Genomic DNA, 17,405 nt, shown 5'->3' on the forward strand with positions numbered 1-17,405 from the left:
TATAGTGCATGTGTTGTGTTGTTACATACAATTAACTTGATTTCTAGACTCTGGACACAGAGCAGACACACTGCTCATAAAGATAATCTAAATTTTTCAGAAGTAATTGCAGGCACCTAAGAAAGGAGTAAAAGGGCAAAGGAGACAACTATACAAGCAAACACATGTAAACAAAAAATGTTTTCTGCTAATCAAGAGTAGTGAAAAAGAAAATAGAAGAGACATACACTCTGGTATTTCTGGTCCAACATACTTTCTATGCTTGGGTCAGCAGTGTTTGACACTTAATTTTGTTACTGATGACTTTTCCACTACAGCTGAAAACACAAATACAGTAAAAGCCATCTAACAACTCGCGATGACAAAGTTTAACTTGTTTGGGAAATACTGCCACCCTATATAAATTAGTCTCTTCCTCCTTGTCATGGACCATCCTTCATGACTGGCATTGTCATTTGTGGACTAATTACAAACAGGATGAACTGAAGTGGTTGAGGTTCACAATTAAAAGTCTAATCTGTATCAGGACACCTCTTTCTTTTGGAAGCCATAAAACATCTTTTTACAGTCAGAGAGAAGAAAACATCTATTTATGTTAAAAAAATATTTTTAAAAAGGCAGCCTTCTAGCATTATTAAGGTAACTTTGAAATTAATTACTGTTAAATGCTTATGAGGAAATACTCAAACAAATAAAGAACAAGATTTAATATTAGGCAATGTCTCTTCCAGGCCTTCAGTCAAGGCACTATGGCAACTGGTTCTTTGAAGATAACTCTCAGCCATCTATAGCCACATAGCATTTTCATCCTGAAAAACATAACCTGGAAATCTCAAGCCAATATTAAAATGTTCTTGGAGCTTTTGAATTTACTAATGATCATTTCTTCATTCAAAAGCCTCTTACATATCACAAGAATTCTCACCCTGAAAGATAAAAAAGCATCTCAGAATTAACAGACTAAAGCATAAGCAGCTAACTAGATTCCATTCTTTAGAGTCACATAAAATTAAGCAAACATCAACAATATATGTACTTGATAATGCTTTAAGGGATCTTGATAATGCATTTTTATAAATGAGAAAGAAGATCAAGAACATTGCCTCAAATAGGCTTCTTAATCTAACATTCATACTAGAAAAATTAAGGAAGCATAGGATAGTGCACTAACCAATAAAGAGTAACAGAAGAGTGTATACAATGAATGCTAAGTAGCAATGGTTTGTGGAACTTGGCAGACTCTTGAAATTGTTTTGATGGAAGATAAATAAAACTGTCTGATAAAGGTGATAGCGTTGATTTACATGTACAGTGATATCTGTAAAATATCCATCTTCTTCTCCCATGATATCTTAATTAATAGGACAGAACAATATAGAGCCAACACATAAGTTAAACCACTTAAATGACAGATTTCAAAGTGTCATTTACAATGTGGGAATTCAAGATTGTTTGGCTACACTTTCTCAGAAATACAGTAGGAAGGAAGTGACAGTTGTCTTCATGCTATTAAGCATTTTTAGGAATGACTTGGGGAAACCGAAAGTTTGCAGATGACAAAGATATTCAGGGAAGCAGCAACTTGTGATTGAATTGCTCTACAATCTAGGAAGCAAAAGGAACAAAGGTTGAAAGTCAAACAGATTAATTCAAGCTGAAACTAAGACATTTTGACTGTGAAGACAGCAGAGTCAATAGCTATATACCAAGGCAAGCAGCAAACTCTCTACTAAGACTATTTTAAAAACAAAAATAGAAGTTTTCCTTAAGCTCCAAGCTCTAGCCATGCTACTGAACCTGAAGCAAAAATAAAGCAAGATAGCCTGAAGGTTCACATCAAACCACAGGTCAGGCTAGGTGGTCCGTTCTGAACTTTTTATCTACCATAATTGATTATATATAGCTATATTATATAGATAGCTATTTAGTGAATAGTCAAATTTGCTATAAGAAGTGGCCAGCTCCCAGCCAAAGTCACCGTACCTCGGAGCCAGCAGTTTTAATCTCCCTCATTCCATTTTCACAGGGCGAAGGAAACAGACCTTATATTCTAGATGTTTTATCAAAGCCTTTAACCTACCCAAAATAACTCTTATTTCCCTTGTGAAAGGCAATGACAACCCAGATACACTGATGCATGAACATCATAGTGTAGAATGTTTTTTCCCCAGAGTCTCCTTTCCAAAATATCTCATATTTAGAGACTCTCTCGACAGAAATTAATCACCAGTTCTCTCCATTAAAATTCACAAAGGGTGAAAAACTGAGGCTTAAAAATCATCCAAACAACACTCATCCCTGAAGTTTGGGCTTAGTATCAGCTAGAAGCCTCAATTTAGCTTTAAATACACAATATCGATCAGGCACTGCTATATTATGTTAGGTAGTCTGCCCTACAGTGCTGGTAGTCCCCATCTTCGCTCCCTGTTAAAGCAGTCTACCCCTTGCAAAGCTGCAAGGCTTTGCTAACTCCAAAAAGGCAGGAAAGGACTCACTGATTTTGTAGATTCCAGAGACCCTGAAGATAGGGTGTCTCGGCTGCCCCGACTCTTGGAACTGAGATGGGGTGAGGATGATGGCGAGTCATCAATATAGGGCATCATATCATGATGTCGCCTCTGTTCTTCAGCACGGTCTGCATCATACGCATAGCTAGGTGGTGTGCCACTGAATGAAGCATCTGTAAAACACAGGAGAAAAATCTGTCTGGTCAGAGTCAAGCTGGACAGGAGATAGGCTGGTCAACCAAGACACAGCCTGCCTCCCAGCTATTATGATTACTTATCAGTAAACCCAGAGTCAGTAGTAGTTAAATATAGATCAAGTGGAGGCGTAAATTTAATTAAACTCATGCTGTCACCAAACATTCACTTCACTCATTCTAAGTCCTAAAAGTTAAAGTCCCTTCTAATGTCTAACATTGGTGTTCATTTAATTACAGCTCCTTCCCTCAAGTTTTCCTTCAAAAGCATTAGCATCAAAATAAATTATTTTGCAGGCTCCATAAAAGTTATGCAGTCGGAGTTTAGGAATGTAGTGGGTTAGGGTAACAGACCCTGTTTTTTCTGTAGAACAGGAACAGATGATGCCCCTGCCAGTTTAGCAATCATAGATAATACATAGCTCAGGGGAGAAGTATAACTCTTTCCAGACCGCTCAGGAACAAGAGGACTATGAAAGAAAGGTCTTACGTGTCAAGTGAACCTGCCTACTGCCAAAAATAAAATCCTAAGAGGCCCTCTCCTATTGGCTGCCGCTCCTCCTCAATTTTGAGACTAACTCCTTAAACAAAGGAATAAACCACCACCTGGCTCCCTCCTATCCTGTCCTCTCTCCCCACCTCCAAAAAAAAAAACCAAACAAAAACCCCAAAACCCACAACCAGAAAACAAACAAGAAGGATGGTGGTATGAAGAGTCAAATTAACCCTTATTGCATGAGATATCAATGAACTTCTGCAGGAAAGGTCAGTAGTAAAATTGGTTCTGGTATCTTTAATAGCTGCGCACAGAGACTGTTTCTGCAAAAAATCTATATTAAGGACACACACTGAGCAGCTCCCTCTACCATAGGTTAAAAGGTCTTTTACCTCTCTGCACAAGAAATATACACAGAAGACCAAAATCTGCTTTCTACACAGTGGCACTGCATCACATACGTCTTGCCTGAGAGAAGCTGGAGACAACCTTACGTACAAGTTACATGTGCCTGTGAAGCAAAACCTGTCAATGCCCAGGAGTGTCCTGTGTGTAACAATGATCACCATGCATGGGCCACTGAACACAAAGTGGTGGAGTTCCTCCTCCTCTTTCAGTTACAAGTCGCAAAATGCCACTCTTCTCCCAAAACTGAAAAATAACCACAGGGAGATAAGCTAGGTCCACTTTTACAGTAGCAGGCAAGACAAAGCCACAAAAAAGAGAATAGCTTTTTTGTCTTATAAGTTTAAAATTACACATTAAATTCACACTTGAACACAAGTAGAATCAATTTTTACTTGTTTTCACAGTATATCCAGGTTCTGTGAAAATAATAAGCAGCAGCTGCCAAGCATACTAATAATCCTGTTATACATCACTAAGGCAGGGTGGAGGAGTAACATTTTAAAGCCCACTTTCCTCCCTCACAGTAAACTCAGTTAAAGCATGACTCATTCCAGTAAAGGATGTGAACTTTGCGTGGAACAGAATAAAACTTGATCCATGTGGCTTATTCAGGAGTGAGAGCCGGTCTACGGAATTTACACAAACAATATACTGAAAATCCAACAATAAACTCACTGTAGACATGAGCCTCTGTCTCAGTTTGTACCAAATACCACCCAGCTAAATAACAGCTGTATACGAGGCCTTTAGGCTGCTGAAGGACCATGGCAGTATTATTTTAACAAGCTCAATGAATTTTATATCACCCACCCGCTCATGGTATTACCTTGTGCTCAAACTCTCCGAGTTCCTCAAAAGACTCATTAGATTGTGCAAGACCACAGGAATGGGAGAGGAAGAAAAAAGAAAAAAGAACAACAACAACAACAAAAAAAGGTGGTACATGCTCTAGGGAAGGGACTCTTGTCTAGATGTTAAGGATCTTCCAGAGCTCCCCAACCATTTAGAAGACACCCTAGTAAGTTGATTGCGTAAATGGAGGCTTGAAAGGGAGTTGCTGAAATAAGGATGCTCAGTCACAAACAAAAGATTTTTAGATATCCCAAAGTTGGATGATGTCTACAACACCAGCAAACCAAACAAATTTCATGTTGGAATTTTCAGAAGTGGAAGAGAAGACAGCATGGCCCCGACCTTGCACTACACAAACAGGCAAGGAAACACTGAAAAAAAAAAAGTAAAAATACCCTCCTAACACACAAGATGGATGGTCTTCTGTTTGGCCAGAAGGTTAAGGGATTGTTTTGACTTCAGAAACCAGAATTATAAATAGGAAGGAGGATGGGTGTCTCCTTGCACCTCTGCACTATTTATGCCATAGAAAATAAAAAATAATAATTAAAAAAAACCCCCAAAACACTAACATCTTATAATGTCATTGCAGATATCTGTTTTCCAATCAGCTCTCTCTTGTGCAACTTTCTAACCCAAGAAGCCTGCGAGATATTACTGAAAATTTAACACTGGCATTATCCAAGGAGGAACATCAGTACTGGGCACTTATGGAGGCTTCATGCCTTTGATCAGGTAAGAGTTCTTTTTCCTTCAGAAGGTTTTTTCAAACTACTCTTATCCAAACCTGTTTCTCCTGCCCACATGCAGTAACAAGTCCATGTTGCTTTGCAGAAATTAAGGCAGGAATATTTCTTTCACTCCCAAAGCTCACTTTCAAAATTTATATTTTGCTCCCCTTCTGTTAATGGGGGAGTGAATGCAGACTAAAATATATTAGCAGAAAGGCTTGCAGTGAATCACAGTATTTTCACTTTCCTCACTTTCTTCTGCTAAAAAGCAGGCTTCACACTTCTACCTTCCATAACATATTCTGTCTCCTACTACACAGGGAAACCTTTATCTGAAACTGAAGGGAAGGGCAGGTAGAGGACTTGGGCTCAGAAGAGGAGATTTATTTCTAGCTTTGCAACAAGATTCAGCCTACCTTTGAATCACTTTGTCTCCCTATCCATAAAAATGAAAATAACACATCTCAGCATGGAATGAATTTATCAGTGTCACCGACTGCCATGAGATCTGTGCATAGAAAGCTCCACACAGAATTTAAAACTTTATTTCTGTATCCTCCAGGGATCCTTCACACATTAAAAAGCTTAGAAGTAGTTATAATCCCTCTTCCTTCTATTATTGCTGCATACAGCACCAAAATCCACCTATGGAGACTTTAATTATCTCCAAGGCAGAAGGCCCTTCGTGCTTTTATTCTACCATTTTCTCCCAACAGAAGCAAAGTATTACTGTAGCCAGATACGCTACTCAAGTCTTAACACTAATAACAGAGGTAGACTTGCATCTCTGTGATTAAAGAGACCACTGTTGCCAGGGAAACTAGATTATTCATTCAGATCTCCTAAACCCAGCACAATGCTGCACAGGCTGTTCAGGCTCTACCTGGGAGCAAAAAGACTAGAGCAAAGAGATTACAGGCAGGAGCTCACCTACTCAGACACTTCCAGCTGCTCTGGGTGCTGCTATTGTAGATGGCAAGTGGGGACAGCAGCTGGGCTGGGTCCAAGCAAGAGCCCTTGGTTTCTTAGCCAGTGTCTCAGGTAAGGGTGAACATTAAGAGGGTTCTTAGTCTCCTTTTAGGGCCAGCCAGTAAGCCACCAGTAACCGAGACATCAAAGCCAGAGAAAGATGAAACACAGGAACAACAGACAATTGCTGACAAGCGTCAACTAAGGAAAAAGGGTAGGCATACAAGGATGATGGGCTGAGACATTTGAGAGAATACCAGAGAGAGATACTGAAGACATGACTCCACATGTGTCATGCTTCTCTCACCTCACCAGCAGGCCCCCTTTCTCCTCCCCTTTGGGTAACCTGTAACAGATGCCATCCCACAGAGAAGAATAGCTGTGACTTACAGAAACGAGCACTCTCAGCACTTAAGACTAGCTATTTCTACTGGCCCTCTGACATTCCCTTAACAACACCCTTCTCCTGCATTAGCATGATCTTCAGGTACAATGAACTACAAAGGCTCATCATCAAGTCACAATTCTACTAAAGACCTCAAGCATTTACTTCCACCTTTGGTTCTGACAGCAATGGTCTCTTTGGCCTTGCTTTGCTTCAGCTTTTATGAGTCTGTTCTACCATCCCCTCCCCAGCTACTGCTTCCATCCTCTCACCTCCTTTCTGATCTCTGTCCCCTTTTCATTTTCTTTTGGTTTTCTCAAACTTAATATTCCTTTTCTCATTTTCCTGACCCTCCCCTCTTCTAAACTGCTCTTTTCTCTCACAGTCTAAAATTTCACTGGCTGGGGTATAAGGAAGAATCGAACAAATTTACAGTTAGTCACAAATTCACTGGCACTCAGAACTGTTCCCTTGTCCTGTTGCCTACACCCTTCCTGCTGGGTGCCACATCCATTCTTTGGGATACGAAATCAAGTCATAGATCTAATTTGAAAGCAGCAAGAGAAAAAGAAATTAACTTACAAGTAAAAAAAAAAGATTAGCTGCACCAGGGCCACACAGAGGTTCAAACGCATGTTGTCATACTTTCACAGCATCACAACATCCATAGCTGCTTGAGGGGCTTAGCACCAGCATGCAGAGAAGCTTCCTAAACTAGCTGTGCTCCAGCTAATCCCACTGAAAGAGCAGCGAAGCCACAGCAGCTCAGACCTGCCTGCCTAAGTAAATACCTAGGATCCTGGAGGGGGAGAGGGCGTTGCACCTCCTGCCAAAGCCCCACATCACTGTGGCTTTGTTGTAAACGGTACCAAGGCTAGCACAAGTTTGTAATGTCTATACTCACTCCAAAAACATTCCCGCAGCTGCAGAGCAGAAGAGAGCTAAGGCATTTTGCAGCCTCTGACTGTGTGTTTCTAGGCCAGGGAATGTGTGAGGCCATAGTTTGACAATGCATTGTCTTGGCAGCAATAGGGGTTTTAGGTTTCCCCCACCAAGCCATAAACCACTGCATGGCCCTTTCCCCTTTTATCCCCTTAGTTCTGCAATCCCACAGATGCCTATGGTCCAGATAAAGAACTCAGCCAGCTCAAAGAAAAATATCTTTGACACTTCCCTTCTAAGCTGGATCAGCTCTCTGATCTAGCTCATGGCACAGAAAGCCAAACTGAAAGGATACATGCATGGTGATTCAGGGCTGTATACTTAAAAGCTTGTACTGCAACTGAAAATATCATATTAGCAAAACACTGCTTGAGTTTCCTTTAGGCTGAAGCTTAGTCAGTTCCTGGGATTTACACACAGTTGCTTTGGGGATAAGTTACCAGAATGCAACAGTTTTTTGGTTTGTTTTTTTTTTTGTTGTTGTTGTTGTTTTTTGGGGGGGTTTTTTGGGTAACCTTTAAATTACTACATATGCCTTACCAACCTTAGCTCCAGCTTTTGCACACTTTTGTTTGCTTGGTGATAAACAATACAAAATCATGTAATTTTGTTTCTTAACGCTGGCCAGGCTACTTGGAGAAGTATCAGGGATTCAGGCCCAGTGCTGAGCACATGTAGAAGTACATCAGTGTGGACGGGCTGTGAATGCAGTTGCCTAGGCAATACAGCAGCACTTTGTAAAAAACAGAAGAGTTAAACTATGGAAAACTAAGCATCTTGCTTATTTCCTTGACACCTTCTGAATCATCATCTCCAAAACCAGGAAATAGTGCGCTCAATACATTGTACACTTTTGCACAAAACTGAGCTCCAAAAACAGTAATTATGCCGATTACCTGTATCAGGAGCCTATCCCAGAACAAAGATCACTTATCAAAAGGAAAAAAATAGATATGTTTGCCATGTCAAATCCCTGTGGCTATATTCTTTTTAGATTCATGAAGAAAGGCTCTGCTAGGATGCTAAACAGATTCAAAACAAACTCTCTCCTTCATGCTCTGTATCTCTTCTCTATCTAAAGGCAGTACATTTACATGTAAAGATGTTTAGTGAAACCTGAAGCCCCCACTCAAATACAAAACCAATTCATTTAGCAACAAGAAATCCCATCAGTTTGCAAATTCATTCTTCAGTATTAGATGAGCATGAAAACAGAAAGGCAAAAAGTAAGAAAAGCTCGCTCCAAGCCTGCCTATGGCCTCAAACTGCATTTCTCCATTAAGCACATGAAGAGAATCCAACTATCAGTGCTAACTGATAGACTCCTACGAGGCACGCCATTATTTGCCATAGAAGAAACATGTCCACAGAGGATGATCTTGCTTACCATGGCTGAACAAGCTGTTTGGGAGCATGGGGCGCAGAAGTAGAATTGTGGTGAAATACATAACACCGCCCACCCACAGGGAACTCCCATCGGCATACAAAACCAAGGCAGAGTTAAACAAGCAGTTTAACTGCAGCCAAGCTGCAGTTTCCCTTCTGCAGGCAGACATGAAACAGGCTCTGAAAGTGTGCTGTATGCTGACAACTTGCAATGAAACACTCTTTAGGGAATAAGACGAAAAGGCAACAGTACCCCAGGAGGGGAGGTTTCTAAATACATAGCCGGACACTGAAATGACAACTACAGCTTATACAGCAACCGAAAAAGGAGTTCTGTGAATCTAAAACTTCAACAGATTTTCCTGAAATCACCATATCCATTTCAGGTTTGCATCCCCCCCTCTCCCATTGTAATAGGTCATCTTCCTGCAGCGTGTTAAGCGGCTGCAGAAACAAGTATCTGTCACACATACATTTCACCCAATGTTTCATTTTCTTTTAAGGGTAAGGGTGTGTTTTTGTGCACGCATGTGAGAGCATGTGTATTCGTGGACATAGAGATTGAGAACTGCACCTTATTTTTGATATGAAGAAGGAGAAAGCAATGTACTTTGCATATGGAAGCAGAAAGACAGCTGCTGGTTCTCTCTACCCTCCCTCCCCCAGGGGATCTCAGGCCATAGATGTTAACCAGACTCCAAGAAACTTATGTCTCTACCACAGATGAGCTTTATCCTTGTAGCAGACAGCACCCTTAAGTCTTTAGGAGGTGAATTAACTGCAGTCCACTTTTAATCTTTTAGGTGTGTCACACCCAGACCATTAAACATCTAAAAAGGAAGATCAGAGTTCTTTAATCTGCCCATATATTCCATGAAGAGTTCATGCAGAGACTAGAGGACAGGCCTGATTTGTTTGTAGCAGTCTTGTTAACTGCAACAGCAGTTTGCTGTGACTGGCATTTTTCTGGGGACAGATTTAACATTCATACAGACCTAGTACCCATGCAGAGTGAGGTTCCATGATCCAGCCACGATGTGAAGGCTGGGACTACTGAGGGATCCTCACACAGGAAGAAAGAACTGCTCACTAAGGTTACTGAGAGAAAAAAATTCAGGAAGCTAACCTTTATCATCCAGGAGAGTCCATCTTTGACCAGACAAGACTGCACCATAGCATGCAAATTCCAAAGATTCCCCTTCTGCCAGCCAGCACAACCTCCCTGCTGCTCATCTTTGCTTCAGACAACTCCGGCTTAGCAACCATGGAGTGCTACATGCTAAGGAGCATAGACCAAGCTGTCATCCACACATTACATTCAGCCAGGCTTTGACACAGTGCATGCCACAGAGGTCAGCAAGGGAAGAGCAGCAGAGGTGTAAATTCCCATCTCTCTAAGACATCTGACACTTGGATCAGTTTCAATCAAACTGAAATACTGGGAGGGAAGCACAACCATTGCACACCGCAAACTAGACAGAGGAGTCCAACTTATGATAACAGCTGTGATTAGGACGAAAACAGGTGACATGTTTAGAAGATGTGGCCTTTCAAATACAAGGTGTCTCCAAAGCAATTTGTAAATTTTAGGATAAACAAGGACACTGTATGTAACTAATATTAGGAAAGTAAGTTACCCACAGATACTGCAGAAAGCAAGACTTTAACATTGATCTACAACAGCTGACAATGCTCATGTCCTACTGGCTGCTACATGCCCTCCAAGGCACTTAAAAGCTTTAATAAGCCATCACTTAGAGCCCTAAACATCAGTGAGTAAACACAGGCACATATGAATGAAGTATGTTCCCAGCATGACTGGCTGCAAATATGCTGTCAAAAGGTAAAGACAGAGAAATTCTGGTCAGGCCTGAATTACATAGGTACCATCCATTCCAGGAAGAGTGTGAGAATATGCAACTCACAGGGCAAGCGAGGGCCCAAAACAGTGAAACTCCTGTTGCCTTTTTTCTTTTTTTACTGTTTCTCCTAAATGTTTACCACTAAGTCATGTGGTACAATGTAACACCCCATAACATGGATGAATACCTCTCGGATTCCTGCCTTAAGAGAGAGCAGAAAGTGAATCTCTTTCCATCCAGCGTCTACGTCTTTAAACTCCTCTCCTGTTCTAGGTTTTCCCAGGTGGGCTGGAAAGGTTTCCACGTTCAGTTCATGTTGGCAGTCAGGCCACTGGATGTTCTTGGCAAAGTAAATCCCAGAGCAAACTTGAACGCCTTTCCAGTTTTCTTTTCCATTCCTTACTCAGGATTGTGCACCAAGTTTAGCTGTTCTCATTCACTGCAAGGCTAACAGGCAGAAAGTAAATTTTAGGCCTGGTCATTCAGGATTAAAGACTTTATTCAGTATAAAAATACATGGACAGGCAGATACATCCATAAGTACATGTAGCTTTGCAGCAAAGGCAACAGGAGCTTGAGCACTGACTAGATCAGAGGTGCAAGCTGACTGAAATAGAGAAAAGGTTTCTTTATTTAAAAAAGGTGGTTTTCCATTAAAAATAACGTTAAAAACAAAACAAAACCAAACAAGTAAAGAACAATGAACCACATATAGCTGTAAGGAGAAGACTCTAGAAGTCAGACTATTTTCCACCAAAAGCAGGGGCTGCATTAGGAGAGCTAAAGTTAGGATTCAAGCAGTTTCTAGTCTCTTTGTAGGTTCCTGTCCATGTCTTCCCCTCTGTCTCATAACAGGCATGTTTGCGTGGAGCACAGCAACCACAGCAGGAGCTGGCTAAGCTAAAAATAACTGGCAAGAGTCTTATTTTATAAGCCAGAGCAGTTCCCTTTTCCATTTCACTGATCATCTCCACACAATGCATCAGCATAACTGAGCACAGAGGTGGGATGGAGCAAGTGTGGCTGTTCAGGTCAGCACTACTACTGTGCTCAAACTACAGCCTTGGTTTCATTTCTAAAAAGAAATCTAGTAATAGAGCCTAAAAGGAAAGTGCATGTACTAACTACATTTGGGGGGCTGCTTCTCATACCTAGTGTGGATCTATCATTTTTCAGGTGAATGGGTGAAAATTCCAACCATGATCAGCATACTATTTACTATTTTGTTCCTTACAGTTGTCTCTGTGTTTTGCAGCCACTTCAAACAACATTTGCAACAGGAGTCTCCACAAAAGTAGAAGAGATTAGAAAATTAATAGAAACAGAATGGACCAACTGTCACAGCACAATCTGTTAACAAAAAAACCCACGGTGTATATATTCCACTTCCTGTATTTAACTAGAGCAGACCAAAAGTCCTGCCATGCAGAGTGGAAAGCACTTGTTAAAACAAGAGTTTAACTGAACTGACAGGTTTGTGAGAATGGGAGGACCAGCCCTAGGTAGCAGAGGGTATTCAAAAAGCCAGTAAGTATGCCTGAAAAAAGTACTGTTCTGTTTCAAGATCTTCAGCCTCTTTCAGGATGAGTTGCTTTGTTTTTTTTTTTTTTTTTCCCTTCATATTGCTTTGTTTTCTCACCAGTGCAGCTAAGAAGCCAATAAAGCTAGCCACCATTTTCCTGTTTACACTGTAAATCTAGCCATTGACATCTTACTTGTTACACTGTAAAAGATAAGCTATTGATTTACTATCTTGGCCTAGAACAAGCAACCCAAGCCAAATGCCTTGCTAGGCAGATGGCTCTGCCTACACCGCTAACAACCTTTTCTGAACACAGCTGCTGCCCAAGCACAGTGTCTTCCTGTCATCTGGTTGGAAGAAACAACAGTTTTGTGTCATTCAAAACCATGGCGAGGTGGTTATAGAAACTTCTTTTTTTTTAATTGAAGATGCTGAAGGTAGAACACAACTCCCTACCAGCATTAATAGACACTATCTACTCCCCATCTCTTTTCCCTTGAAACTACTAGATAAGATGAAGGTAGTTGGGGTCACATGTCAAGGTTTGTTCTGGGCTAGTAAGTTCTCACCTGACATACCATACCACCTTTCCTCCCAAACTGCATGCTGCTTTTGCAGAATCTGCTTTTAGAAGTCCTCCTCTGACTATAATGATTGTGAAAAATAAATTTAGAAAAACATAATTCAAGAAGCAGCAGCACAGTGGTGCTGGTCAGAGTTCTCAGAGAAGCTGAAGAGCAACTGAGAGGAAAGACCTTTCAGTCTGAGCTCATAGTGTACTCCATCAGACACCAACAATACTGTTTTACACTTCAGCATCATTGACTGATTCATTGCTGTTCAGATTTTATTAAAATATGGGACAAGAGGGAGCTTATTTTGGTAACACAGATGTGTTACACCACCATTTCATTACGCCCTGCCATCCCACAGCATGAATGAGCCAACAAGTGATTCTGAAGCCATGCCAAGGGGAAGCACGAAAATGCCAATGAATTTCATCCAAAGCAAAACAGGACCACAGCAGTCCCAACTAAGATGCAACATGTCGATGATGGTGTCCCCCAATAGCTGTCTTCTGTACACAAACTTGTATATACAAAGCAGAGCCCCTGCTCAGACAGTAGGTCTGAAACCAAACGATTTTGGTCCTTGTGCCCAGCAAGTCACAAAGTAGTTTCATACGGTAACTTGGCACCAAAGCCAAGAACTGAGCTCTTGCAGCTCCCTAATGCTTCAAGGAGAGCTATGGATATGCAGAAGCACACAGATCAAGGCAGGATCAGGGCCCGGCTGCCTGTGCAGACATCTGTGACTGCCGCACACACACACTTCTTCAAGGGCACTCAGAAGCTGTAATTGAGATCAAGATGGTGCAGGAGAAGAGGGCAAAGAAGGAGACCTACTTGTGAAAACAGCTCTCTGCTGCAGGCCCTAGAAAAGCCTTTGCACTACTGCTGTACTGCAGATGATGTGGATAAGGATTGTCAACAGTAAGGACCCATTCCCAAAATATCACAAAATAAAACAGATTGGGGGGGGGGGGGTGTCCCCACACCCCACTTTCCTGCACAAGACCTTCTCCTTCCCCAGTGGGGAAGGAAGATTGTTAGGGAAACACTCTGGACATAAAGTGTCAAGAAACACAAAATATATACACCAAGTGTGTGTATATACACACATACATATATATACACATGCGCCCCCCAGAGTAGAAGATTGATCAGTTGTCCCAACTATCTGGGAACAGGATTTGGCTGTGCCAAAATACAGGCTAAACCCAAGGAATCCACACCAGACTCCTACTGGGCAGTCCGCATAGCAGGATATGATTTTAAAAGATTAACCAGTACACATGGACACTCACATACAGAGCAGACACAGCCAATGATGATGCTTGCTACTGTTAACACTTTCATTCCCATATTCCACTGCTTAATAAAAACAGGTAAAGAGAGTCTGAGCAGCTAGTCTGGAGGATAACACAAGCCAGAAGCAGACCTAGAGAATTATTTTACCCCGGAGGAGCTAGTTCAAAGCAAGGAAACTTTAAAAACAACATAACAGCAAAAGAAATTCCATGTGGTTTTAGAGTTACTTTCTCCTTTTATTTCCAGTGGCATCGCTCTCCCAAAAGAGCCAGACAACCCAAGATGAAGCACTGAAATTCCAGAAGAACTGATAATCACAGTGGTCTGACACTGGCACTTAAGACCTGCTTCTGATTTCAAGCCTAAAAAAAAAAAGAAATCAATTATTTACCAGAATTACGACCTACTTAGCAGATAATAGCCTGTGATCGCCTCCCTCCCCCCTTTACAAGCCACATTTTGCTAGAGAACAAAGCATTAAAAAAGAAAGTAAGTGCGAGTAGCTGGAACAGGGGCTGTCTTGCATGAGCTACCAACCACCAACAGTACCACCCCATCAACCGCTCGTGAACAGCCCCGGGCAATTCCCAGAGAGCAAGTGGTGATCAGAACCAGCTCCCATTGTGTCAGGGACCACTGAACTCATCCCTTTGGTCACTGCAGCGCTCAAACAAGGGGCTTAAAAGCATCTTGTGCTCAGCCAAAGCAATGAGTGGGCCTGAATGCCTGTGGCTGGCACCTAAATAGCAGTCGTGGAAACCCTGGCTATTCAATACTGTTCATGAACTGACATTGAAATCTGCATTTTGACAGGAAAAAGAATCTACAAATCCAAGAACCACTAAAAGAAACCCTAAGGAAGACCACCTACAGCTACAAAGAGGAAAATCTCAAATTTTTGAGACAAAATCCAAAATCGTGAAACTGAACACAGAGCTTCCAAAAGCCCTTTGTGTGAGGCAAGACTTAAGAGAACTTTGTGCCCAAATACATTACAAGTACACATATGGTCTCAGCATCTTGACCAGACACCTTAGAGAATAGAGACCTAAATGATTCTTTGGCCTCATTCAATTCAAGTTAACAGAGGTGGGGAAATACAAACTCACATCAGTTTGTATTGCACTGGAAGCTGGTTTCACCCCACCTACCCCCAAACAACTGATTTAGGAGTGACGTCAACCTAAACTCCTTATATAGTCCAGAGGCATGTCCGGAAGCAGACAAAAATCTTAGATGAGATAAACTGCTTAATGAAGGGGATCAATCCCTTGACAACAGAAGAAATCCTCACAGTTATGCTCCTCCCATCAGAGGGAAAGGATCCAGGCCATGGTTTTTGACTTGACAAGACCATTTTGGAAAGGAAGAAGATTAGCCAGGCACAGATACTTACTCTGAACTGAGTAAATTGTACGTACAGCTATCTTTGTGCCAGTAACAGAGCACACACCCAGAAGGATGGCTGCGTTCCTCCACGTGGCACAGCTGTGGCCTGCTGGAGGCTCTAAAGCTTAGATGCCTCATATCTTCACTCCTTTTATAGGAAATGTATTTATTTATTTTAATCTCTTGTCTTTCACATAGTGTTTGTAGGCAATCAAATACTTCAAGTGAAAACTTCAGAGAAAACCCTAACCCTCTTTAAACAGAATAAACATACGACCAGAAGCAAGTAAAACACAACAGGGGAAAAATAAAGGAACACTTGTACATCAGCACTATATTTAGATACTGCTTTACTAGGACTTTTACAGAAACTTGGAAGAGATGTTGTGTTGATGCTTGGTCCAGCCCTAAAAAGCTTTAAGCAATTTGACACAGCCCTGAAATAGAAGTTCTGACGTTTTAGACTGCAAGCTGCACAGAGCAGATACTGTTCAACAGCACAGTAACTGTTTTCTACAAAACCTCTGCACGCCGCTACATTTCCTGGATTAATGCTTTAAGTTTCAGCAGCATTTTTAAACAACAACTACACTGACAGACTCGCATCTCAACAGGTTTGAGATAACTGAAGAATTAGTGGGACAAGATTCCTGTCAATATTACTACAGCAGAAAGACAGAAATACTATGTAAGTTGCTATATGGGACTAGCTATCCCACGTGCCAAGCAGGGTATCCACTCACATAAAGTGCAAAGCTGATTCCTGCCCCAAGAGCTGGGTTTAGTCAGAATAGAAAACAGACCCAAAAAATACCTTAACCTGGAATTTGTTTTACTTCCTCAGAGTGGTGGATGCCACAGTACAGATTTAATATTGTTCATAAAATACACCCACCCAGCACTGTGGGCACATATTTTATTACAAAAGCTGTATGTGCCAATGGAAATCCTGCTTAGAACATCACTACCACAAAACAACAACAACCATCATCAAGAGGCTCCTTTTCTGTCCCAAATACTCATTTCTCCTCCTAAAACCAAAAACATTAAAAATAGAAAAGAAGGAAGGTATCTTGGGGAGGTGAATTAAAAGGGGAGTACTGATACAGGATGTGGGGTTAAAGTTTTGGGACCACACTGGTACCTCATAAGCCCAAGTAATAAATGAAAATAAGTCTTAGACCGAAGCTACCTGAGCAAATTTTTGCCTAGATCCTCGGCCAATAAAACTTTCAATTAAAAAAGCGTAGACTATAAAAACAACAGGTGTTAAAGATGCCACAGAGAATGACATCAAGTAGTAATGCAAGAAATACATTTCACACAACAGAGATGACAAAAATCCTCAGGCACTTTCTTCCTCTTAATAATTACAACTAAGTTGTTAGTTTCACATCAGCAACACAGGGCTTGTGGATGGCAAGTGGCTAGACACAGAAGGAGCTACAGGAAGTTAAACATGCTTCTTCTATACTAAAATAAAAATAGGCTGGAGCTCAGTACCAACTGATCATTTTATAAAGGGTAAGCTGTCTTTTAACACCACCTTGCAACCTTGCACCAAGACCTTACAACCACCAGGTCCCTCTTCCAAAGCCTGGAGATTTAATCATAAATTGAACCTGAAGTTATCTTGAAGTCATGCACACCAGCTGTTCTGCTGCAAAGAGGTACAAAGGGTCACAGGACCAAAGGCAGTGAGAGTCTCAGGACCTGAAATGCTCACACAAGGGACTGTTTTAATAGAGTACCACAAAGTATTCCTGCTGCTGTTGTGTCTTCGTTATGAAGATTTGAGCCTAACATGTGAGCCTCTTTCCATGGCTGTCTCCCTCTCACAGGGACGGATGAGCACTGATAGGCCCCTAGCAAAGAGCAGCCACTATTCCTT

The 17,405-nt window shown here is 41.4% G+C and overlaps 1 protein-coding gene across 2 annotated transcripts in view; it reads right to left on the reverse strand.

Moving 5' to 3' along the window:
• The window catches only part of BCR (BCR activator of RhoGEF and GTPase), a gene marked incomplete at both ends in the record, with an annotated part of 98,610 nt that overhangs the window by 45,972 nt on the left and 35,233 nt on the right, over positions 1-17,405 (reverse strand). For both annotated transcript variants that reach the window (XM_082007713.1, XM_082007712.1), the window contains one exon: positions 2,496-2,680. In XM_082007713.1, coding sequence (XP_081863839.1) covers positions 2,496-2,680 — 185 coding nt within the window. The remainder of the gene's footprint in view (positions 1-2,495; positions 2,681-17,405) is intronic.

This window comes from Phaethon aethereus (assembly GCF_964289735.1).
Source record: "Phaethon aethereus genome assembly, chromosome: 17".
In the NCBI taxonomy this organism is placed as follows: Eukaryota; Metazoa; Chordata; class Aves; order Phaethontiformes; family Phaethontidae; genus Phaethon; species Phaethon aethereus.